Source organism: Pan paniscus, chromosome 8 (genome assembly GCF_029289425.2).
Source record: "Pan paniscus chromosome 8, NHGRI_mPanPan1-v2.0_pri, whole genome shotgun sequence".
In the NCBI taxonomy this organism is placed as follows: domain Eukaryota; kingdom Metazoa; phylum Chordata; class Mammalia; order Primates; family Hominidae; genus Pan; species Pan paniscus.
In genome coordinates this window covers 40,463,926-40,490,557 of record NC_073257.2, presented here as the reverse complement: position 1 = coordinate 40,490,557, position 26,632 = coordinate 40,463,926, and the positions used below count along the sequence as shown (strand labels likewise).

The window sequence follows — 26,632 nt, the reverse complement described above, 5'->3', positions numbered from 1 at the left end:
CCAATAAGCAGATCCAAGTTTTGCAGACATGGACCTCAGATCACACACACACCTATCACCTTGAGGAGGACAGACACCAATAAAGGCAAGCCCCTTGACTCCCTTCACTGACCAAATAGAACCAAAGGTTTTGCTCCAACCAGCAAATGTTAAATATGTTTTGAGGCCCCCGGCTTTGGTGGGCTGTCATGTGAAATGAATTACCGAGGCTCAGAGTCTGGATGTGCAAGAAACTGCAGTGGAGCCTCTGTTGGAAGAGCAGCAGGACCCCAGCCAACTCAAATGGTTGGGAAGCCATTCCATAGGCGGACACAGTCCAAAGGCATTTCTTGTTACTGGGTTGTGCATGAGTGCTACAACGTCACTGCAATGCCTTGTAAACAGGAGAATGTCAGAAGGGTTCCCAGTTCAAATCAGCTCTGGGTACTTAAGATCTTTTGGGAAAACCCCTAAGCCTGGTAGGCATTCCAGAGCTCATCCAGCTCTAATTAAAACTCCTAATTCTAGGCTGTGTTCACCCAAACAATGTCAAGTCAAACCACAAGAAAATCTGTTATCACTCAAATTGGTACATACTTTTCATACAACTGAAATATTATATAAAATCATAAACTGTTAAATGGAAATGTAAAAATTGAATGCAGACCCAATTCCCATGCTACCTTTGTCACACCTTCCAGGAGATGTGAACTGTGGGTCACAGCTGCATGCCGAGGGCATGAACCTTAAGATCAAAGCCTTTTACACCGGAGAAAGCATTGGTGTTAACCCAATCTACAAACCAGTCCTTGTGCCTGTCCCCACGTTCTTGTTCACTCCAGTGTTGTAAAAAGTTATTTGTTTGAATGATGTTTTAAAGTGCTCTGTGCAGTTAAGTTTTCAAAAGCGTGGGGGCTAGTTTTCCTTCAGTGTATATATGAAACTCCCAATAAATTTAAAGTCTTTAGGTGTGTTTTAGGGGAGGCGGAGGATTAAAAAGAGAAAAGTTTGAAAGGAACAAGGACTTCGAAAAGGTAAGCCCCTTAGAATATTAAAACATGTCTTTATAGTTGGAAAGAAAGTCTATAGATAAAAAAATAGATACCAAAAAAGTGTATACCAATTTCATAATCACTTGTACCAAATTTGTATTTCACTTTCCTGAGAAAACTATTCCTTTTATGTAATTATGACAAAAAGATTAGAAACTGCCCTCACCTTGCTCCGTGTGTTAGTGATTTGAAAACACGAACTGCACTTTCATTTATATTAGCTCCACATCAAATTCAGGATTTTGTACCAACTTTCTGTTGTGCGAGTATTTGCTAGTTTTAAAGAAACTAGTGCCTTAGTTTAAAGAAATTAGTGCCTTAGTTTGCTTGTGAGGCTCGTAGGAAAATGAAAACATATTCCTGAGCCCAATTCAAAACCAAGACACATATATGCTACATATTTTTCAGATGGTGGTTTGGGACAGTAACATAACCTTATTCAATTTGTAAAACACCTTTAGATGCCTAGCCCCTCTGGGTGTATAACAAAGCAATGAGTAACAGTTATTGAAAATAAAGTAAAACTCGGGAAAAACAATACAGTTAGTTAGCGGCAAAACTCAAAGAGGGTCTTGGGGGTACTTCTCAAAAATTCAGACCCTGAGCACACAGAAAATTCTAGACTTCCAATTCTACACCCTTGATTGAGACTGTACTTAGCTAAGTAAAATGGACAGAGCAGGCTAAATTCAGCAGTAAAGAATAAATCATAGTTCTTCAAAATAGTGGAATGCTGGCTGGGCACGGTGGCTCATGCCTATAATCCCAGCAATTTGGGAGGCTGAGGTGGGCAGATCACTTAAGATCAGGAGTTTGAAACCAGCCTGACCAACATGGTAAAACCCTGTCTCTACTAAAACTGCAAAATTAGCCAGTGTGGTGGCGCATGCCTGTAATCTTAGCTACTCAGAGGCTGAGGCAGGAGAATGGCTTGAATCCGGGAGTCAGAGGTTGCAGTGAGCCAAGTTCACACCATTACACTCTAGCCTGGGCAACAAGAAGAAAACTCCATCAAAAAAAAAAAAAAAAAAGTTGCTGGGCTTCATTGGTTTAATTGTTAAGCTAAAATTTAACCAACCAGCATATGGGATATAGAATGAAGCCTTGTGGTTAATGTAAGAAACTTAAGGCAAAATAAATTCCCCAACAAAGAGTAATCCTCTTGGTACACTCAGGACTAGAAGTTACTCAGGTAAAGAAAAATTTAATTTATAGAGTAGAGTCATAAAAAGGGTACCTGCTTAGATTAAAAGTTTTCTTCTAACGTAAGTCTTGTGAACACACAGGAGATGCTGTCTCCAGCATCTTATCTGGTTGACTCCGGGAATAGCCAACACACAGCAGCTTTCTGTATGCCAAATATTATGACTCATATGCTTGACACTCACAGTCCATTGGTTTATGCAGTGGGAAATTATGTAACTGGATCAAGAGTTTGGGAATAAATACAACCGACTCTTAGAAAGCCCAAGCACAGACCGCAGAACAATGACCAGGTCTGAGGGAGGATGGGCGAAACGCAGGCTAGATTTTGACAGGCATCAGGTCAAGGGTTTCCTTTCCAAGAGAGCTGTACAGGGTGGCAGCAGCCAGTGGCATGTGGAGCCTGGGCCGTTGGTGTCCATGGAGGTCAACCAGCGACAAGGCAGGGCCTGGAGCAGGTGCTGACAGAAGCTAGACTGACCTCTGGGCCAAAATTCCCCCTTCCTTCCAAACTAACCACGGCAGGCCTCCAGGAAATAACACCAGAACCAGACTTCTGAACTGGCAAAAGAATCACCATGAGCATGAGTAGCATTCATGGAGCACTTGCTTTGTATTGGGCACTGGACTATGCGATTCAAATGCATAACCCATCTGAAGCCAGGCTGCCTCTTGGTCCAGTCCTGACCTAAAAATGCAGTCAGAGAAACAAAAGCCTAGCAACCCAATAGCACTTGAAAGTATTTTTTTCTTTCCTTTTTTTTTTTTAAAGAGATGAGGTCTCTTAAATCTAGATGCATTATGCTGTTCACTCCTTCCTAGAAAAATCACTTATCAAACCATAGTCAAGGGTATGGGTTTTGAGGTCACAGCAATGGTGCAATCATAGCTCACTGCAGCCTTGAAGACCTGGGCTCAAGCCATCCTCCCATCTCAGCCTCTCAGACCCACCCAGCTACTTAGACTACAGGCGCACGTGACCACACCTATGTCTGGTTAACTTTTTTTTTTTTTTTTTAGAGACAGGGTCTCACTATGTTGCCCAAGATGGTCTTGAACTTCTGGCTTCAAGCCATCCTCCTGCCTTGGCCTCCCAATGCACTGGGATTACAGGCATCCACCCGGCCTGAAAGTAATTTGAATCCTAGTTTTACTCTCTCGAAGATAGAGAGTACAATCATGCACTATTAAGCTTTAAGTCCTTAATCTTTCATAGTATATCTCTCTCACCCCAGAGTTGCCTTTAAAATAATCTTTCTACTCCAAACCCCTCAAACTCTTCAAAACAGGATGAAAGTTCTCTTTCCCCCTTTTTCATTCCTTCTATTTCTGTTGATCTTTTCTGTCCCATAAGGAGTCCTCTGCCCTTGCCAGTGTAAATTCCCCCGACCTGTGCTCCTCCACTCTTCCCTCCCACACACTGCAGACTTGGGTTTGCAGAAGGCTGGGGGAATCATCAGACAAAATAGGAAGGGGAAAGATCAAAGGACGTAAAGAAAGGAAGAGACTGTGAATACAGGTGTTCAAACATCTATTAAAGATGTATGTTTAATTCATCTTTGCAGTGACCCCCAGAGGTATGTGATCCCTTTACACATATGAGAAGGTTGGGTTAAGAGGTTCAGTGATGTGCCCAGTGACTGGGAGAGTCAGAGTACAGATCCAAGATGCTGTGACCTCAAAACCCATACCCTTGACTGTGGTTTGATAGTGATTTTTCTAGGAAGGAGTGAACAGTATAAGGCATCTAGATTCCTTCTCAGGTAGTTGAGCTATGGACTAGGACTTTATTTCACTTCTTTCCAGATTTAAAAAGCAACAATGACCAGAACTATGAGCGGGGAGGCCAAGGACTGGAGCAGAAGCGAGGCGGGTGGCCGTGAGAGGTAGATATTAGGTGGAGTTGCTGTAGCTAGCAATCTATTCTCCTCCTATTACCTAAACAACAAATATAGGGCAATTGGAGACTAGATTTTTTTCTAAATCTCATTTGCGTATGGAAATCAAGCTTTTAGTGTAGGATTAGGTCCTCTAATCCAGGGCCCAGAAACACCTACAGGTAACTGGCATATTCATTGTGATGACCTGGCTGTAATAACAACATTCGTAAAGTAATAATTATTGTCTATTAAAGTGATTGACTGTTGGGAGAGTTTTTCTGCTATATTTTGTATAACAATGGAGTCAAGACAGGGACTCATGAACCCTTATGAATCATCTACTTGGGAGAAGGAGTGAGAAAATAACTCAGGTAAAAGGGAAATTAATAACTTTAAAATCCTATAATCGAGGGGTTATACAATTATGTAATCAAGGGATCAAGTCAATCCCTTGATGATATAATTTACCAAGAAATTAGTTGGAACGTTTTGTTTTGATATAAGAAATAATTTAAAGATCAGAAAGCAGAAGTGAGGAAAAAACAGGCCCATTGGGCATAGAGACATGTGAATATCAGGATCCGTTGGCATCCAGGCTGGCAGCGCTCACATTCAATTATTTAGTAGTGATGTGGAAGAGTGAAATCTCCAGGCTTACAGTTGGCACTCCATACTCCAGGATAACAAAGGTTACCATGGTGGATGTGGGCTACGAGGAGGTCAGTAAAAGCCATGTGAGTATGAAAAATGGTGAATGGTGCGAAGTATGTATCTAGAAGAAATCGTCTAAATTTCATAAAGTTGTATCTGCTTTAAAGACTGTCTGTAAACAGCCATTTGATCCAGCAATCCCCCTACTGGATATATACCTAAAGGGAAAGAAATCACGGTGTCAAAAAGATACCTGCACTTGTATGTGTATTGCGGCACTATTCACAATAGCAAAGATATGGAATCAACCTAAGTGCCCATTCATAGAGGATTGGATTTTTAAAATGTGGTACCTATATGCCATAAAATGCCTACTCAGTCATAAAAAAGAATGAATCATGTCTTTTGCAGCAACATAAATGGAACTGGAGGCCCTTATCCTAAGTGAAATCACTCAGAAACAGAAAGTCAAAACTGCATGTTCTCACTTATTAGTGGGAGCTAAACAAGGGGTACACATGGAATAATAGACATCGGAGACCCCAAAAGATGGGAAATGGGGAGGGGGAATGAGGGTTAAAAAATTACCTATTGGGTGCAGTGTTCACTGTGTGGGTGATGGGTGCATTAAAAGCCCAGACTTCACCACTGTGCAATATATGCATGTAAGAAATTTGCACTTGTACCCTCGAAATATATCCAAAATTTTTGAAAAGAATTTTAACGTCTATATAGTAAAGTGAGGTATAAACAAAGAGATCAATAAAAATTCTGAACCATAGATCATGAGTTAAAAGTTGTGAGCTAGGAAAGGGATTTAAGTGTGAACAGCTATACAAAGACATCTAAGCCATGTGTTAGGATAACCAAAGAGAGTGGCTACTCTGTTCTTCCTGCTTGTTATTTTTACATTATTTCCTCTTCCTACAGTGAGAGAGGGAGAATGAGAATATAAAAGTGTGTATGCATGCATGCATACATCTGTGTGTATGTATAAAACTGCATAACAGGCCAGGCACGGTGGCTCATGCCTGTAATCCAAGCACTTTTGGAGGCCGAGACGGGTGGATCACCTGAGGTCAGGAATTAGAGATCAGCCTGGCCAACATGGCAAAACCCCGTCTCTACTAAAAATACAAAAATTAGCTGGGTGTGGTGCCACACGCCTGTAATCCCAGCTACTCAGGAGGCTGAGGCAGGAGAATCACTTGAACCCCGGGGGACGGAGGTTGCAGTGAGCCAAGATCACACCACTTCACTCCAGCCTGGGCAAAAGAGCGAGACTTGCCTAAACAAACAAACAAACAAAAAACTGCATAACAATCTTATACTGACCTACATTCCCATGGTCATACCCTGGATCTTGTCAATACTCAGAGGAACTTCATCTGTAAAATCTTAAACTCCAAATATCTCATTCTCAGATGAGAATGTCTTATTTTCACCCTTTTCCTATGCTTTGGTCCCACCAAAACTGTTTTCCTGCATTGTTGAGGCCTCACTTCCTAATTCTCCCAGTGATCAGTAGCCTCCTGTTTTCACTTCCCTTCCAGCCCAGCACAGACCATATGGCTGTTCAAATGAATCACAGTCCTATAATCTATTTCCTCTGTCTTATGCCTAGGATATTGAACAATGCTGGAGAAAAGGAATGATACAAAACTCCCAAGGCATGAGCCCCTCCAAACTTCCCTGTTTCCCTCATACAGAACAGAATCTTCCTTTCTCTTGAATCTCAGAAGATTGATCCTGTCTTGTTTCTTCCTGTTTCTCAAAAACATTGTATCTTATTAGTGAATTTCACAATTTAGGCAATTACTCTAGACACAGTATGAATAGTTCATCAGACAGGGACAAGACAGGGTGCAGGGACAGTGGGAAGTAGGCTTTACTGGGGTGAATGACAATAGCAATAAAGAGAAGTGAATGACTTTGAAAGATGTGTAGGCAGCTGAATCACAAGAATATGATAATCAGTTGGATGCAGCATAGGGGAGATGAGGGTGGGAGTGAGTGTGAGGCACGCAGATTTCCGTCTTGAACAACTAAGTGATAACATCTATTATGGATACAGGAAAATACTTGGAAAGAGATTCATGTTTATATAGAAAAAATAAAAAATTTCATTTGGAATCTATTAAGCTTGAGGTGGCTGTGAGACTTCCAAGTGGAGATGGCTAAGAAGTGTTGGATATGAAGTGTTCCACTCCAAAGAGGTTTCTGGGGTGGAGATAGAAATTTAGAAGATGGTTCCATATGAATGCCATTTGAATTCAGGTAGTGAAAGATGTCATCTAGGGAGGGAGAACAGAATGAAAACAGAGGGGGAATTTGTTCTGATGAACTCTAACAATTTTTGTTTGGGGGAAGCAGACAGAGCCATGGATGAAGATTGAGAAGATGAGAATGAATGGATACGAGGAAAAGCTGGGGAGTACGGTAGAAGAAGCCAGTGGCAGAGAAGGAGGAAGTGGCCAATTATATCAAATGCTGTTAAGGGGTCAAATAAGATGAAAACTCCTAAGTGTCCACTACTCTTAGCCACATGGAAGGAAGTTACTGACATCCTCCGAGAGGGTTATTTCAGAGGAGAGCTGAAGGCAGACAGCAGCCTGGAGTCAGTGGGATGGAATTTAAGACTGGAGATAGGAATTCCAGGCAACTCTTTAAAGAAATTTGGCTATGAAGGGAAGAAAATGGGGTCAAAGTGGTGTCTTTTTGTTTTGTTTTATTTTTAATGTGTAAGACATGTGTTTAAATGATAATGGAATCATTAGAAAGGAAGAGGTAAAAGCTAAAGTAGAAGAGAAACAGGGAGTATTTGGTAGTAAAATGTCCTAAGAAGAAGAATGAATGAAGAATACAAGTGGATGGTGGGCCTTGGATAGGAGAGAGCCATTTTAACTGGAAGGTAGGATAAAAAGATCTGCTAAGACGCTGGCATGGTTGCCGTTTTAGGTAGAGTTGTTGCTGTCTAATGGCTTCGATCGAGTTTATGAAGGAGACCTGATTGGTCATCTTCTGGAAATGGGGGCTAAAAAGAAGAACTGAAGATTGAAGAAGAAGGAAGATTTAAAATAGGCATTGGAAAGGGAAAGTAACCTAATGAGAGGGACACAAATTTTGATTGCTGGGCAGTGAATGAGAATCCAGTTGAGGTTGAACTGATAGAGGATTGATTTGCCTTGTTGTTGACATATGCCTCCCGCAGGACTCAGTTATTGGTGAAGGCACAGGGAAGAACAGAGTTGGATTTATGGACAGTTATGGTTTTCCTGGAGGGATGTTGTAAGGAGGTTTAAGAAACTGATAAGAGAATGATTCAAAAGACGGACTATGCAATCTAAGCTGGTTATGGAGGAAGCAAAGACGGAAGATGGTTAAAGGAAAAGTATGTGAGCCCATGGACAAGAGATCATGATGAGAACAAACAAGTAAGATGGTTGCATAGCCAAATCGTGGGAGGAGACATTGTCAGAGAGTTTGGAGGTCAGACTGTTGAAAGTGATGAAAAATCAGGGCCCAGATATAACTCTGAAGGTGGAAGGCTGAAGTGTGAAGATCAGTGACAATGGGAGATCAAGGAACTGAGAGGGCAGACATCCTTCAGTGCACCAATTTGAACAAGATATTCTCATATACAACCTTCTAAATGTTTTGCATTGTCCCTTTCTTATTTAATCTCATTGAGACAGCCAGGTGGGAAGGGGTCCCCAGAGACTTCATATGGCCTGCGCACTGGGAGGAATGTGCACTGGGGTGGAGCCACAGAAGTTCGTGCTGTTTGCAGCAGGCAGGAGCCTGGCCCCTCCTCTTCCTGGGTGATAGCTGGGATTCAATCTGCGAGTCAGGAAGCGCACCCACAGGGACTCTGGCTTTGCGGAGGGTCCCTGTTTCCCTTTTTTCCCCCATTTTGCCCAATAAATTCCATTTTTCTCCCCCTTCAAATTGTCTGTGAGCCTAATTTTTCATGGCCTTGTGACAAGGACCCTGTCTTTAGTTGAACCAAGAAGAGATTCCTACAACATCATTAATCCATCTGGAATTGCTATTTATGTATGATGTGAGATTACCATTTTTATTTTCTTCTATTTGGATAAGCAGTTGTTCTGGGGCCATTTATTGAATAGTTATTTCATCCCAAATATCGCCTGAATTTGTTCCTTCCTCACTATCCTTACCTTTTATTCCATGCTGTCACCTCTACATGAAGTAATACAGTACCCTTCCTCCTCTTTTCTCTACAGTCTATATAATTTGCTGTAAGAGCTACCTTTCTAAAATACAAATATGATCATGTCATTCCTCTGATTAAAGTGCTTAAATAACTTCTTTTTATTACCTATAGAGTAAAAGCCACACCCTAAGCCTGGCATATGTAAGACATCTCACAATATTTTTCTTAGTAAGATTTCTTTGCTTATCAAATCATCCTCGTTTTTTGGCATCATCCACATTTGCACTCAAATGCTATTGGGTAAAAAAATATGTGATTCAAATTTACTTTTAAAAAATCTTTTACCAGGACTATTAATTAGAATAATAATTGCTGGATTTTAAATGTTCTAATTCATTTATTTGTCTTCTATGCATTAGATACTGTACGTTTCTTTAAGCATTTAGAATCTAAAGAAGGACAGAAAGCATTAAGCCAATTATCTGTTGAAAAGGGAAAAATACGTGTAGCAACAGACATTTGAGTAAACTGCTACTGACAGCCTGATGAGGAATAAATGGCATTTAGTTTGATGGAAATCTTGGAGGCTTCGTGGAAAAGTTGGCTAGGTCTGTTCTGAAAGATGGATAAAATTGACCAAGCCAGAGAAGGGGATGGGAAGGCATTTTAGATAGGGGATAGCATCAGTAAAGCCAAGAGAAGTGGGAAAGTTATGATCTTGGAGAAGAGGAGAAAGATGAATAGCTGGAAATGCATTGAGGCCAGAGTGCACAAACCCTTCAAGGACTAGTTAATAGATCAGCTCTAGTTAGTTGGCACTGAGAGTCCCTATTAAGTGACTGATATAATGAGGTTGTGACATGATCAGGTGGATTGGAACTCAGAGAGATTAAACCTAAGTGGATGCCCTACTAGTCTAAGCATGGTATGCTGTTGGCTTGTTCTGAGAGGTGGAAAAGACAGAAAAGATGCAAGAGAAATTTCAGAAGCAGACCCAAAAATAGCAGTTAGATACCCAGAGAAAGTGGGGAGGAAGGAGTCTAATTCAGCTCCAGAAAGGTAAGAAGTGCATGAGGAATTCCTGTATCAGATTAAACACCGTTTATATTCGTATTTGCTTAAATGGAATTTCTTATGCTTTTTTGGTGGTTTTAAAAAAATTTACTATTGAAAATTATTTTCATAGCCTAACTTTATGTCTTTAGATTAATGTTTTTATTCTTGTGTCCCTTCTCCTCCTCCTTATGTGTGACAGCTTCTACTGGATATGGTTGGGTCCCCTGACCAGGATCTCCAGGAAGCTGCAGCTGGTTGTATATCCAATATCCGCAGGCTGGCTCTTGCTACAGAGAAGGCAAGATACACTTGAAATTTAAATGAACATTACAAGCTATCAAATTCTACATGACACAGGACATGTCACTCCCATTGCCAGAAAGCCTAAATTGGGAAACATTTGTTAGCAAACCCTTTCAACCATCTAAATGAAAACACACAAATTGAAAATGCACAGAATGTTTTTCATCTGAAAATTTCATGGAGACTTTTGTTTCTATTTAATGTTTTAGAGATATGACATGTGATAAGATGGAAAGCCAATAAACCCGTGATAAGTTTCTAAGAATTTGAGAATATACGTATATGATGTATTTATAGTTCAGTGATGCTTTTGTATTTGTGGTGATTTTAATAAAGGATATGGCCTTCCCAATGCACAGTTTCATAGTTGTTCATGAATGTCTCCACAGTTCCCTTTCTGTTAAACCAATCTAACTGTCCCGTCATTATGGCTTTGTCTGTTTGATCACTTGCAACCCACGGGAGAGTTCCGTGGAGATGTGCTGATTTCACAAACTGTTATTAAATAGAATTTAGAGTTAAGCAGCTGGACTTAGAGAGATCATCCCAAGGTCATCCCAAATTTCTCCTAAATACTAGCAAACATCTGAAAGGACAACGTATAACTGTCACTGTACCAGATCATGCAAATCACAAGAACATAAGCAATGAGTTTTTTTGTTTTACACTTGGACTTACAGAGCATAAACAATTATATGTTTTATTTCTCACAGAGATTTACCAACATTTTCTTGAAAGCAATTAATTGATACTGATGTAAGGATAATATGACTTCACATAAATTGCTTTGAATTTCTGAACTTGTTTTCAGCACACAAAGTACTTTTTAAAAAGTGGCTACAAAAAAAATAGCATTTTATCAGGTTATAGAAACATTAGAACCCACTTAGAAGAATCACACATGTAAGCTCGGTGTGCTGAAATGTTTGGGAACTCACTGTCCCAAGTATCGTAACACTCGCCAGAAAAATTGCTTTGTATTCATCAGCGCCATAAAAGGACAATCTCAGTTAATGCTTTAAAAAGGCGATCAAGGAGGTTTTATTGAAAAATATTAGACGCTGGATATGTGTGTCATCATTTCAAGATCATAAACTTAATTGAATTAAATGTAAATTATCTGTATGAAATGAAAAGCCTGTACAGGATGAAAATCATACGAGGGATACACACTGCGATGAAAAGATAAGTCCCTTCTGAGAATTTTAAGGTTTCGTAAAACACCAATTCATTGTCATGACTTTTCAAAGGAGGTTCTAAAAGAGGATAATGCAAAGAACAAGAACATGGTATTCATGCGAACTAAAAACTGAAATGTAAATAAGAGGAAATCCCTTAACTTTCAACAGCAGAGATTTCTAATGTTAAAGTCACCGTTTAGTTTTGTTTCATTAGGCATTAAAAATACTTCTAGAAGCCATGGATTATGACAACGACAGGAAATGAATAAACACATTGCTGTTGTAGTATTATTAGAGGAAGCTTCTACCATTGTTCTCAGATTTTAAAATGTTCTTGAATCACAGTGGTCCTGGGAGTGAAAAAAAGCAACAGGTAAAACAACACAAAAACAACAAAAAGAACCGTATGAATGCTGGAAAGGATGGGTCGTTTCTTTACCATGTGCTTGCTAGGAGGAAAACCTGGGGCTTCTGTTTTTATGGTTAATAAATGCATAAAAGAAAGGCAACAGTGCCATTTTAAAAGAGACTAAGTACTTGGAAACAGAGAAAATTAACATGAAGATTGTCTTGTATATTTCTAAGTAGGATTTTTTTTTAATTGTTAAACACCAGAAATGTAGTAATTTCAGAGTAAACAAATGAGAAGTTGAAATTAAATGTCCATTTTTGGCTTATTTTTGTGAAATGGCATCACAGAAAACTCTGGTCTTGCAAGAAAAATGTCAAAGCCAGTCGAACCCCCAGCTTTCAGAAAACACAGGTGTGGATGATTGCACCATTGTTTTGCTACCCTGTGCTGTGTGAGTACTCTTTTTCTTTTTCATTCGTTTTTGTATGAGGGATTTTTTGGTTATATTTATTTTGTGCTATTTATGGCTGACAGTCTTAATTCTTTGTAAGTTTTCAGTGACAAGGTTCTTTTTTAGACTTTATTCTCCCCCAGGACGTCGAGGGAATACAGTATGCTCTCTTAGTAACTGATGGCTGTTACAGTTTGAGAGGGGTTTAAGGTGGAAAGAATTTTAAACAGATATTCTTTGATGTTCCAGTCTCTTTAGTTTGTAAGGTTTCCTCTTAGAAATCCTTGCTTTGATCCTTCTGCTTTTTGCAGTCAATGTTCTTTTGCTAATATCAAGATGACTTGTACTGAAAATGACTTGTTTCTTACAAAAACTTTTCTAGCTTCTGAAAGTGAATGCGAGGATAGTTTTCATAGGGCCTGGCATTGAGAATCCTTTTGTTTTTGATAGAGTTTGATGTTACCATTATACATCCCTAAAGCATTTGCATGGAACTGAGAGACTATAATTAAAAATATTTAGAAAATTTATTGCTACTCAGGAGAATAAGAATCTCAGTTGTTGATAAACAGATGAGACCCACAGCTGTAAGTAAATCCATCTTTCTTCCTTTACCTAGTGGGACTGGATTAGCAAAATTAAAGAAACTTCTCCAGTCCAGATAATTTAAAGCATTTAATCTCATTCCATGAAGATTTGGGAATGGAATAGTCTATGTCCATTCCTGTAACTCAGTGAAAACAATAAGGACACCCACTTATTTAAGAGCCTCACTGCTTCACATTCATTAAATCGCCCCCCAGAACCAATGGTCCCCATGAACTTAAGCGTAAACAGTGGAATTCTCTCTCTAAATGAGAATGAAGTAGAAAGGAAACCAACTTTTATAAGATGCTACTCTATGCAAGCATTGTGTTAGGTATTTTGTACTAATGATATCATTTAAAATACAAGAGAACTGATAAAACAGACACTCTCATATCTGACTAGGGCCTACCTAAATGGGCACAATCATTTTGCAAGGTGAATTTGGCAATGCATACCTAAAGTGTTATAATTTTGTATGCCTTTGTGCTATGTCCAAAGGTTTATCTACAATGATGCTCACCACACCATTGCTTTATTTCAATTATGGTTCAATCACACAATGAAAACATTATAGAATAATAAAATAGCTAATGACATAAAACACTTTTCAGAATATATCAAGTTGAAAATCAGGTTCTGACATAGTATATACAGTGTGAGCACATTTAAAAAATTATATACATAGCTAAATAGTTACAATGAAAGGAAGAGCTGAGTTATCCACACATATTCCTGAATACTGAAATAAGAATGATTTTTGTTCCCTCTTTTGCTCATCTGTGTGTTTTCTGATCTATTTCACAGTGAACATGAATTTCTGTTTTTTAAGGGAAACCATTATCAATTAATTTTACTTTTTTATCATTTGGAAACTTCTAAGCCAGATATTGTTCCTACTTTCTAGCACTAACTTTAAAAGAGAAGTTCTCAGTTTACAAATGGAATATACAACATGCTTTTTGGAAATATAAGAAAAGTAGCTTCAACATCTGAAACACCATAAAAATATTCTTAATCTACAAAATACATATTTGCAATAGCCTTAACCTACAAATAATAATGCTGCCGTATAATTGAAACATGCTGAAGTGGCCCATATGTAAATTCTGACTGTTTCCTTATTTGGTTTTTGTCCATTACAAGCAGCTGAATTCTACCCCGGGAGTACAGAAAACACACAAGTGAAATAACAGTTCCAAAGATCATTAATAGATTGCTTCATACAATGTTGTTTTGAGAAGGAAAGAATGATTTGGGCCCATTGACTTGTTTACTCCATCATAGATGCCTAAGATGAATAATATTGTGATTGACTAAGTCTCTTTATATATTTTGCCTGAAAAAATCTAATAGAAGTACACTCTCAACCAAACTGTGCCAAGCAATAAGTAAATATAGGACAGTTTCCTTGACTTCTGTTCTCCCTTAAAGCATGTTTTTCTCCTTTGTGCTATTTCTTTATGCTCTGATTGTTACATTAATTTCCCCTCATTCCAACATTTGTTTCCCTTCTTTTTTTCCCTCCACTCTAATCTCCATGTTTCCAGCTTCCACTTCCATTTTCTCTGACAAATGGTTATTACATTTTCTGGCTCTTAAAATATTTTATGCTTCAATTTCTATAAATGCAATATGTAAAGCTGATATTTCAATATGTTTCTGATGTATAATTGTCATGGCTGACTTGAAATCATGTAACAGATGGAATCCTTATACTCTCAACCCATTATTTTCAAATTTTCAAGTAAAAGTGACTTATTCTTTATTCGCATCTGTCAAGACAAAAGGAAGCTTTTCTTTTGCCAATTCATGCCACCCTGATTTATTAGTTGATAAAAGACATCTTTTATAAATTACATAATTGCCCCATGATGTTCAGAGTTAAGATTTGTAGTTACAATTTAGAATTATGTCCTAATTTATTTTCATGATTGAAAGATACATTCGTGCATATCAGCATGGTTCTTATAGACTTGAAGAATCTATAGTGGTTGGCTTTCCCATTGAGGAAGACTATACATATATCAAAAAGGAAGTTCAGACAAAGGAGTATGGATAGTGCGGTGCAACTCCTTTCTCGCTATTGGGGAGAAAAAAAAAGTTGTTGTTTGTCATTAGATTAGTTACATGAGCAACTTCAAACCTAAATGTCCGTAAGTACCAGGCAAGTAATCTAAATGAGAGAAAATAGCTAGATTAAAAAACTGATACAATTGCCAATTGACTTTTAGCCTCCATATCTGGGAGGCAAAAGGGATGGGTGGAGACCATGGTGAACTGGAGAATACAGACAATTACTACTCACTACTGGACAACCATTGCCAGATCTTACAGCTGTTCAGTAGAAATACATATTTTTTATAGCCAATCTCCCACGTTTTAAATATGGCAGCTGTATTTGTCTGCTAGAGCTGTCGTAAAGGTAAACCAAAGACCAGGTGGCTTCAACCATAGAAATGTATTTTTTCACAGTTCTGGAGGCTGGAAGTCCAAGATCGTGGGCCCAGCAGGTTGGTTTCTGGGGAGGCCTCTTTTGCTGGCTTGCAGACAGTCATCTCTTCGCTGTGTAAGAACCTGGCAAATTAGGTGTTTGAGGAGGTATAGTCATGCATTAAAACGCCAGTAAGGTGTTGTAACTGTGCCACTTATGAGTGCCAAGATGACCTAAAAAAATGACACTCTCTTAAGTTCTACTGTCTGATGTTTAGATTGTGCTAAAAGGCAAATGTCAGTTTTCTGCAACTCCTGTGTGCAATTAAGCCCTTTTAGAGAGAAAAAGAGGCAGAAGGCCTCTGAAAAGTTTGTGCTTGAGCTGTGAGAAAGATTTCTTGGGTGCGATGCTGCCATAAGAATCTGCTCAATTTGCATTGTGGATTTAATTCATACTACAAACAGGCCTGTGAAGATGGCAAGACTGGTTCTTTGACTGCTTGGAAATGCCGCTGTCTGCTTCTGCACCATCTCCCCCTCTCTGTCTATAACCCCTCCCTTCATTTGCAGAGCAACTGTGGCTCCAACTGAACCTCATCTTGCTTTAAATGTTGCGCACACATGGGGAGAATCTCATGGTTAGCACCAGGTTTTGCTTTGAAGGAGATGTGTTGCTTTTTGAAGCTTTGATGGTCATTCCTAATCTTCAACTGCAAGGCGTAAAACATTAAGGGATCACCTTGATTATTTTGTCCTACTTGAAGCAATAAACAGCTGCTGATACTGATTTAAAACAGAAGACAAGCTAATGCGTTTTAATCTGTGAGGTTGATTTATTTAGATATTCTCTTAAACTGAACTAATTATGAGCTAAAACAACAAACTTGAAGGTGTAAAGGAAAGGAGTGTCTTTGCTTTTCTGCCTATGAGTGTCATGAATGTGCAAGACAGATGTTGGAGACAGATGTGCTCTAGCCAAGATGTGTGTTTGGTCCGCTTGGAGTTCTAATGCAGAATCTGCTCATGGGCCTATAGGAGCCCGACTTTTCTTGCACTGTGGCTATATGAGGTTTCCCTTTCTTTCTTTCTTTTTTTTTTTTTTTTTTTTCACCAAGGCTGGAGTGTAGTGGTGTGATCATGGCTCACTGCAGCCCTGACCTCCCAGGCTCAAGCAATCCTCCCACCTCAGCCTCTTGAGTAGCTGGGATCACAGGTGTGCACCAGCACACGCAGGTAAATTTGTTTATTTTTAGTAGAGATGAGGTCTCCCTATGTTGCCCAGGCTGGTCTCGAACTCCTGGGCTCAAGCAATCCTCCCTCCTTGGCCTCTCAGTTTTCCATCTTTTTGGATAATATCGTTAATAATTTCCTCAGAAAGGAGATTATTTTTATTTATATCCTTTCAGCAGAGAACTGAGGCTTCAGAGAAGGAATGAGGAATGCCTTATAAGCACTAGAAAACCTTCAATTTATTCTTAGTTCTTCAGATGTAGCCCTGGCCAATCTATTCAGAGGCGATCAAAGGAAATTGATATGAATGTCTTAGATTTCCCTTTCCTCAATTCAATTCATTCTAATTTCAATCTACCTCCCCGTTCTTACCTCCCACTATTCTCCTTCAAATATATTCTACATGTAGTCTGGTCCAAAAAAAAAAAAAAATCACATATGTTGACTCAGATGTGAAAAAATTTACGTAACTTCCTTTAATTTTTACATGTCTTTCCACTGATGGGTGAAAAGCTTGACTCTGCCAATTAGAAGTGTCTAGCCTCTTTTGATTAAAAATAGCTCCTCTTGGTTCACTGCTACATCTTTCAAAGTTGTTCCCCCTTCTCAAGTGTTCTCCCCTTCCTTCCCTTCTGCCCTCCTGGGCGCCTGTGAGCTGAGTTCTGGGAAGAAGTGTAGGAATCTCCAGAAAAGTTACATGCCCCTTGTCGTTCCTTTATCCCTAGCCTGCCTCCTCCTTGTCTTGCTGCGGGTAGCTTCGAGTGTCCCGGTCACAGGGCAGGCTGGCACCTGTGCTGATGCATGGAGTGTCTCATGGATCCTAGTCAAGAAGCCTCCACCTCTGGCACCTCTCTTTAGAACCCCTGGCCCAGTCTGGTGTCTGGGTCGTCTCAGCTCTGCTGGGCTCTCCCAGGAGTCTGGGAGTTGCTGGCTGCTTTACCTGCACCACAAAATCATGCATGGGCTCTTTCAAAGCTGCCCTAAGCTCACCGGCTTAGAAATCTCCCTTAGCCAGGCCAGACATGGTGCCTTGCAGAAACTGGACCTTCCCTGAGGGGCTTAAACCCCTCCAGGCTGACTTTAATAACTTTTATTTCCTTCAAAGTAAGCCAAGCTCTCCAAGCAACCTCCTTCCCTTCTCTTCTTGCACTTCCAAGCTGTCCTCCCAAAACAGGGGAGTTTTACTCTCCTCTGTGTAGCAGGAGCTTTTTTGGAATCGAATTCTCCATTTTTTTCTGATCCCAATCCTCCAATCCTCCTTTCTTTATATAAAACCTGCTCTAAGAGGTCTGAGAAACTGCCGACTCCTGCTTGAAAGCCTAATTTTGGAGATTATTATTTATTTGCAGACTTTATTTTTAAAATCTAGTTCGAAACTCAAAGCTGAGCAAGGACTTTTTTGTCCTGGGTGGCATTTTGTCTCTCTTTCCCTGCAAAAAATTATCTTCAGCATCTTGGCTTAAAGAGAGGGAAGGCTGCAAAGCTTTAAAAACAACCAACTAACCAAACTAACAAACAAAAAAAACCTGACCCTGGAAATACTAAAGAGAAAAAAAAAATACATCATATGGTATTTCAAAATATTGCCTATTTCAAACAGCCAAGCTAAACTGCTTCTCTTCCATGAATATGCTGGACTCTCCTGGTTCCACATCTTGTCTGCGTTGATCCCGTCACTTCGAATAAGTCCTGGGGTTTAGTTTTAACTTCATACTTGCTTGTCTGTTGCATGGCTTTTTGCCTTACTTGTTGTGAATAATTTCTCCTTTCATTCCTGATTTATTAAAAGGAAAATTAGCAATGAAAATGGCTTGTTACTGATGTCAGAGCCAAACCAGTGGGCCACACATTTTCTTTGGCATCCACTGAGAAACAGACGAAAAGACAAAACATTACATATGAAGGTTAGAAGTTCTGGATAACCTGATGTCAGCTCCTTTTCAACGAGCATTCTCTGTGTGGTGGGGGTGATCTTATCCACTAAGATTTTGATAAAATCAGCTTGAACACAGAGAGGGGAAAAACTGAGCATTCTTCCAGTATTTCCAGGAATTATTGAGTGGGACCTATTTTTCCATGTTACCTCCTGATCCTGATCATTGGCCGATCATCTAGATGTTCAGGTCTCTCTAGTCTCACCTCTTGCAAGTATTCCCGTTTCCTTCTTTCTTTCATGCCCTTGTAATCTCAGACATGTAACACAACCCTTTTTCTTTGATTTCTGAAAAATACCACTGGCCTCAGGCAAATAGAAGTAGGAGATGTGGAGTGATGATCCATGGATGAGGGCTGGGACTGAAGAAAGCTTTACTCTTTAAACCCACACCTAGGTTCTGTCTCCCAGCTGTTCTCACAACCGAGAACCTCTCACTGGCATCACTGGCCTTGGGCTCCTTCTTTCTCACCATCTATTTTCCTCTCCATTGACTTCCCCCCATTTCCAGAACTGCTACCCCACCCACAGATGCTATCCTCAGAAATTTAAATACTTCTATATCTATTCGCTTTTGCTGCTTAACAAACCATTGCCAACAGCCATTTGTTGAGCATGTGATTCCACTGGTCAGCATTTTGGACTGGGCTCAGGTGGGCGCCTGCATGCATCTGCTGTCACCTGTAGGTTGACTTTGCTGTTTCAGCCGGGCTTTCACTTGTCTGGGGCCTCAGCTGGGATAACTGGGATGACTTGAATGTGCTCTACGCAGTCTCTTGTCTTCCAGGAGGCAAACCCAGGCTTATGGAGGTTGCACTCAGTTTCAAGAGAACACCCAAAAGCATGTAAGGATCCTTGAAGCCTAGGGACAATTGGTACATCATTTCTTCTGCTGCATTCCATTGGTCAAAGCAAGTTACAAGGTCTCCCCTTGATAGGGGGCTACAAAGTCATCTTGTGAAGAGATGTGTATATGGGGGAGGGATGGGTGGGGGAAATATATAGGACAAATGCAAGGGCTTGTGTTTCCACTATCAAAATAGTCCTTAAGTTGTTTTTACTTAAAATACATTTCTTTCCTCTTGGAAGAACTTTGCAGCCACCTCTGAAACTTCTAGGGTTTTTCTTCCCAAGATCACAAGAAAATAATATCAGTATGTGAGTGTGTTTTGGGAACAGGGAGAGTTGTAAGAAACGAAAGTAATTGTTTTTGCTCCTGGGTTTTGCTCCTGGGTAATAATTTTTTATCTTCAAAACTTTTATTATAGGGACTTTAAGATAAGCAAACGATATAAATGTATATTTACTCCTGCTTTATTTTAGTATATCCCACCCAAAATTACATGAGGACAAGTATCCTAACACCCCAATGTGGTATGTGTAGACAGGTTTCTAGCTACCCTGAAATTTGCTGAAGAAAATGGGTCAGCCACCAACTGTGAAACTGATTTTTAAGTACACTGGAGATAATTACTTGTTACAAAATACATCATAAGACAAAGATCCTTTCTAACTCCATTTTCAATAATGGCAGAATTAATAGAGAACTAAAAGAGGATTGAACCTTCCGTGAAAGTAATATATAAAGGGGAAAAAAAGGCACAGTGTTCCTTTCCTAAGGAAAAGGAAAGAAAGTGATGAGGAAAAAATAATTTGGGGAAAGCAAATTTCAATAAGTTTAGGGCACTGGTAAAATAAATAAATACATATTTTGGAAAACCTAATGGGAAGAAAGCCATCCAGAAGAGATGGATACTCTTTAAACAAACAATGCTGGCAGGTGAACAAACTGTATGGGAAGTGCAGGACAGGGAACAGGGTGCCAAACTGGCAAGACAGAACTGTGCAAAGTTCTGAAAGGCAAATTAGAGAACCGTGAAATGATGTCCAGCCAGATCACCAAAGAAGAACAAAAAGAAGGGACCGGGAGGTGCAGGGACCACATCAAAAGTGAGAAAGACACTGCAGTGTGGGTAGACATAAAAGACATCAGGAAGCTGTTAATCAACTGCATTAATAAAATCCAAGTTATTCCTGACCATGTTACCATTTGGCTAAACAACGAGCCCTGGATTTCACATACAGTATTTCTCTGCTGGCCTGTTGCCTGGCTCCATAATCAGCATCGACTAAAATGTTTTTGATTGCAAATAGCAAAACCTTAACTCAAATGGCTACTTTTTTTTTTTTTTTTTTTTGAGACAGAGTCTTGCTCTGTTGCCTAGGCTGGAGTGCAGTGGCACGATCTCGGCTCACTGCAACCTCTGCCTCCCAAGTTTCAAGTGATTCTCCTGCCACAGCCTCCTGAGTAGCTGGGATTATGGGCATGCACCACCACGCCTGGCTAATTTTGGTATTTTTAGTAGAGACAGGGTTTCACCATATTGGCCAGGCTGGTCTAGAACTCCTGACCTCAGGTGATCCACTGGCCTTGGCCTCCCAAAGTGCTGGGATTACAGGCGTGAGCCACAGTGCCCAGCCAAAATGGCTTTTTAAATAATGGGAATTTGTTGATTCATGTAAACAAAAAGTCTAAAGATAGAGTGATCTTTAGGTAAAGTTTGATCGAGGTTTGAATTCTATTTGTCTGAAATTATCTTGGCTTTGCCTTTTTCTGTACCTTGGCTTCATTCTCAGCTGGCTTCCCTCATGGTTGCAAAATGGCACAGCAACTCCAAATCTCATATCCTCACATCCCACTGTTCAGAGGAGTTTCTTTTCCTCCAACCACAAAGCAAACTGTCTGGGCTTCACATGGATTGAACTGACTCAGGTCATTACCATGTGGATTGGCTGAGTCCTAGATGTGTTCATCCCTGGAGAACCAGGCACTAGTAAGGAGATGGATTTATGCTGACTTGCTTGGGTCATGTGTAGACTGGAACATGGTGGGATCCATGTCATCCAATCCACAGGGCTGATACTTAATGGGGTGCCTGTGCCGGAAGCCAGTAAAATGCCTCAGGTAGTCTGAGCAGAAATGGACTCCCTGTTACATTCTCTTCTGGTTTGGGTGACTATATAGGCAAGTAATCAGAAACAAGTTTAACATGTAGCAAACCATGGCAGGTTAGACAACATTCTCAGGGCATGAATGTCAGCCTGGCTGTATCCCACATCTGCCCGAAAGAAAAGCACCAGCTCTGTGTATTAAAAGCATGAATAGCCGCTCTGCAGTCATCTTCTCTCTAACTTACTGTAATCTCTAAATTTGTAGGAATGTGAATACCCTTCTCTCACGTTGGATCTTTGAAAGGTCAAACATTCTTGTGCTTACACCTCACTTCATGATAAAGCTGAAAACATTTCAAAGTAAATTAAATTATTCCATGTGTAATTATCATCTGCATAAATTTAATTTTAATTTCAATGAAATTTAATTGGTTAGAATAAATGTCCAGACACATCTTTATGCTCTTAAATGAACAAAAAAGGTTTTTGCTCTATAAAGGATAATTTCCATTATTTTCTCTATAATTACTACCATTGATGTCTTTGAAATTTCTAGAAAAACATTTTTATCTCTTAGAAGAAATGACTAGAGTGAACCTCAAAACCTCATCTTCAAAATAAGAATAATTACACCTACTTCATAGGGTGTCATGAGGATAAAAGAAGTTAACATATAAAAAGTAAGAACAACAGTGTCTGACGCATCTAATATATCAATATTATATATGTAATATGCAAGATTATTATATAACAACATCATTATTACCTCATTTTACTAGTTTTCACTCAATGCTCAGGCTAGACCTAGGAGGTTAGTATTTATTACCGCATTTTACAGAGGAGACACAAAGAGATGATAAATAAGGCATTGGGTTTCCAAGGTATTGAAGTGGTATAACTTTTTCTTCATAAGTTACTAAGATTCACATTAAAAATAACTTCAGACTTGCTAATATCTTTTACGCTTTCCTTGAACTTTCTTCTGGTTACTGAACCGATTCAGTTGAAACTCAGCAAATGCATGCATGAGAGACTATCTCTGCTATTCATTCATGGTCAAAGCTACCCTACTGGGTGTTTATTTTCTAGATACTCCTATCTTCCAGTCTCTTCCTTTTGTTATTTTTAGTTTACAGATTACATAATGTGTAGGCTTAAACATCTATCCTTACAGTTAGATTTAAATATCTGGCACTTAGTAGGTAGTCATTAACATTTATTGAAGGAAGGAAGGAATGAATCACAACGTTGATTTATAAAGAAAAACAAAGGCTTACAGGAAAGATAGAAACTCTAATTCTCATGCCACCACTCAGGCCAATGATATGACTAAAGGAATATAAAAATTAGAGAAAGCCTGAACTAGCTGTGGAAAATAGTAAAAGGTGGCATTTACATACCAGAAACGTAACAAAATTTCTGCTAAATATAACGGGAATGGAAACAGACTAAAGGAAGTCATGAAGGGTCAACTGTAAATACAGTTTTACAAACTGCTTTTATCATCTAGCAGCATGACTTGAAAGTTTTTCCAGGTGAATATCAATATTACCACTTCAATTGCTTATAAACATTTCATTATTTGTATGCATAATAATTTAATTCTTGCCAATATTTAGATTGCATCAATTTTCATTTTTACAAAAATGTCATTGAACATCAAAAATCTTATTTTTAAAGGCAACTGTTGCAGAATGAAGATTATAATTTTCAAAAATCATAAGAAAAAAGCAAATCAAATATGTATAACAAAAGGTTGAAAGCAAAAGAAACTGCAAGGAAGTTGAAAATAGCAAAATACGAGAACGGAAGAGCAAACATATTATTAAATGAATGCAAATGAATGAATGCACCTCTTAAGAGGTCAAAAAAACAACCCTCTGTATTTAGGTCCAAAGCAACTCAATTTTATTCAGTTTAAGCAAGGCTCTAAAAGAAAAGCTACACATAAAAATAAAAAGGCTATGCAAAAATCAATTAGGTAATGGTTGCATGAAAGACTTGAGTTCTTTCCTTCTCTCTCCTCTGACATCCTCTATGTTGGTTTCATTTTTTTGGCTTGTAGTAATACAGCTGCAGCAATTTCGAGTGTCATAGCAGAAATAGCAATATTCAGGAGGAGATAAGAGACCCTGGCTCTTGCTCAGAAAAAGGAAACTTTCCCAGAGGCTACCTAGCTACCAGCACACTTCCTTTTGGCCAGGATTGGACCTCATGCCCAATAAACATTCAACTGGAAAGCATAGTGGAGTCATCCTTTGACCAATCAAATCTTCACCTGAGACACTTAGCTATTTGGGAAAGAAGTGGCTACCGAAACAAATCTGAGGTTTAGGAAGGAAGGGGAATAAATGGATTCTAGCCAGGCAAGCGGTGATGATCACAACACCAGATCGATATTGACAAAAGGAAAGCTGATGTATACTAAACTGACTTAAGGACATAAAGGCATTAAGTAAGGATCAAGGGCTGCTTTACTTAATGATAGATTCACCAGGAAGACAAATTATTCTGATGCTGTATTCATCTAAAAATATAGCTTCAAAATACATGAAGCAAAAAGCAAGCAGAAATATAAGGTTATATATATATATATATATATTTTTTTTTTTTTTTTTTTTTTGAGACAGAGTCTCTTTCTGTCACCCAGACTGTGCTCTGGTGTGATCTGGGCTCACTGCAACTTCTCCCGGATTCAAGCAATTCTCATGCCTCAGACTCCCAAGTAGTGCACCACCACACCTAGCTAATTTTTGTATTTTTGGTAGAAATGGGGTTTCACCATATTAGCCAGGCTGGTCTTGAACTCCTGACCTCAGGTGATCCGCCCACCTCAGCTTCCCAAAGTGCTGGAATTACAGGCGTGAGCCACCGCACCCAGCTGGCAATATAAATAATTTTATATAATTTTAGGTCATAGTGGAAGATTTTTAACATACTTTTTCCAAGGACATTGAGCAGAAGAAAACTTAATAAGAATTGAGAAATTATGAACGGCAGAATTATTAAGCTTGATGTAATTGATACGTGTGTGTGTATATATATACTGTGTATGTATACAGTGCTACAAACAAAAAATATTAAATACATATTTTCAAGCACATGTTGAATATCTATAAAAGTTGATCACGTACTTGACCACAAAGCGCAACTCAGTAAAAAATCACAGCAGTAAAACTACAAATGAAATCAATAGCTAAAGATAGCCATGAAATGAATACATTTAGAAATTTAAAAACCCACTTCTAAATAATTCATGGGTCAAAAAAGAAACCATATTGAAAATTGTAAAACAGAACTGATTGGCAATATAAACCCTACGTATTAAAAACGAATGCAGGATTATTTGCAGGGAAAATTCTTTCTGAGACAACTGGGGCTAGTCTTTTTTCTAATAACATATTTCCATCCAAAACTTTGACATTGACAGAAAATTTAAGAAAACATTATACTTCTTCCATGTATTTTGGGAAGACTGCCCTCTGTTCTTTCTTTCCTTGAGTGTTTTCATGAAGTCTCAGTTAGAGTCCATATGCCATTTATTTTCTCCTTATTAAGCATTTTTGTGGCAATTTTATTCAAATAGCCAGACCAGTAACGGTCAGCCTTTCTACACTACCACTCCACAGGGGAACATTTTCCTTATGCTAGTAAGGTAGCTCTCAGAGGAGTTTCTTATTGCCCTCTCTGGCCACTCCACAGAGGAATCTAAATTGCTCCAAGTATTGCTAACCTGGCCATCTCCTTCTGGACTCTGCCACTAGCTTCACAACTCTGCGTATTAGTAACCTCTTATTGCTAGAACATCCGCTTTTGTGAATTTCAAAATCGAAAGCTATGCAAAATTTCTCTTTTACCATTTACTCTAATGAATTGCATGCTCAACTTGATTCAAAGGAGGGAGGAAGAAATGAACATTTCATTGCCTGCCCTGTGTAGAGAGAGTTTGTAGAGAGCTTTTCATTTGATTTGGCTAATAGGGATGATAGTAAATCCAAATAAGAAAGATGAATAGAATGATTTCTGCTTCCAGGTTTATTATACAAATAATACATTATTATTTTATTTCAAGTTGATTTCTTGTCATGAGTAGTTAAAATGCACAAATATTTTTACAGATCATCTGTTACGGTAAAGAACGATTTTGCACATGGTTGCATTAAGGAAAACCCATTTTAGTTCCTTTCGACTTCATCTTAAGATCACAAATGTTGGCACTCTTAACCGAACAAAGGATAGACTTCCTTAAGCATGTTTCATGATAATAGCTTTCATTTTATTTTGGTTGGATAGATGTATATTGCCTCTCCAAGACCTCAATTATATAACCTGGGATTTCCACATTGTTTTTGACAGAAAAGTAGAACAAAAATAAGTTATGCAGACAAAATTTGAAACACATGATATGGAATTGAAAGGACTTAGTGATGAAAAAGTTGTCTGACTTCGTGGTAATCAAATCTTGAAATAGATTTCTCCTTAAACAAGCAAACAGTTCAAAGTATTTAGTTATGCATCACTGTTTTTTCAAGCTCAAACAGATTATAGTGCTCCATCTCTCAACTATAGTATATTTACAGCCGGACTTGGAAACTGATGCAGTAAACATCAAACTCGTACTGCAGTCTTGAATGATACTCTCCATTGGGCAGCTTTTGCAAGACTCTGGCCTCACAGTCACAGAGGGGAGGCAAGACTGTAGAACTGAGGAAAAAATAACAAGGTTTTGAAAACCATGGACTGTTACAACAGATGTTCCCCTTTTGCCTTTCCAATTGGAGTAAGCTGCTTTAATCTTCCAATGCTATATTAACTTCCAATAATAGATACTCTTATTTAGTATCTATTATTCAGTACCTTATAGACGCTTAACCTATTTTGGGGTTATAGATCCTTATGTGCATTTGATGAAAAGTATGGATCTGTATCCAAAAATACAAAACAAAGCATATAACCCTCAAAATTTTGACTATAATTTCAGTTGACTCATGGATCCATAAATTCACTCCTGGACCCCAGTTGAGAACCCTGACCCTAAGGATTCTGAGCCTGCAAACCCTGGAGAAAAGGTAACTTAAAGAGTATTTTTTCTTTAACTTTTGGAATATAAAATCCTTTTATTGAAACTCCACTGTACACAGGGACCATCCATTGTAAGTACCTTTTATCCAAAAAAGGATTTATGAGAATTAGGCCAGCTGCAGTTGCTCATGC

General features: G+C 38.9%; 1 protein-coding gene and 1 long non-coding RNA gene across 9 annotated transcripts in view; one reads left to right on the top strand and one right to left on the bottom strand.

The window, feature by feature from the left end:
- Positions 1-26,632, bottom strand: part of LOC117974532 (uncharacterized) — a 52,331-nt gene that overhangs the window by 13,444 nt on the left and 12,255 nt on the right. The gene's annotated exons all lie outside the window — the stretch shown is intronic.
- Positions 1-26,632, top strand: part of LOC100973318 (outer dynein arm-docking complex subunit 2) — a 214,484-nt gene that overhangs the window by 177,694 nt on the left and 10,158 nt on the right. For 4 of the 8 annotated variants that reach the window (XM_034930194.3, XM_055092538.1, XM_055092539.1 and 1 more), the window contains one exon: positions 10,198-10,658. In XM_034930194.3, the coding sequence (XP_034786085.1) occupies positions 10,198-10,311 (114 nt within the window). In that variant the 3' untranslated portion in view covers positions 10,312-10,658. Of the gene's footprint in view, positions 1-10,197; positions 10,676-26,399; positions 26,488-26,632 lie in introns of those variants that run through there. The other 4 variants (XM_055092543.2, XM_055092541.2, XM_055092536.1 and 1 more) reach the window with 3 other exon arrangements.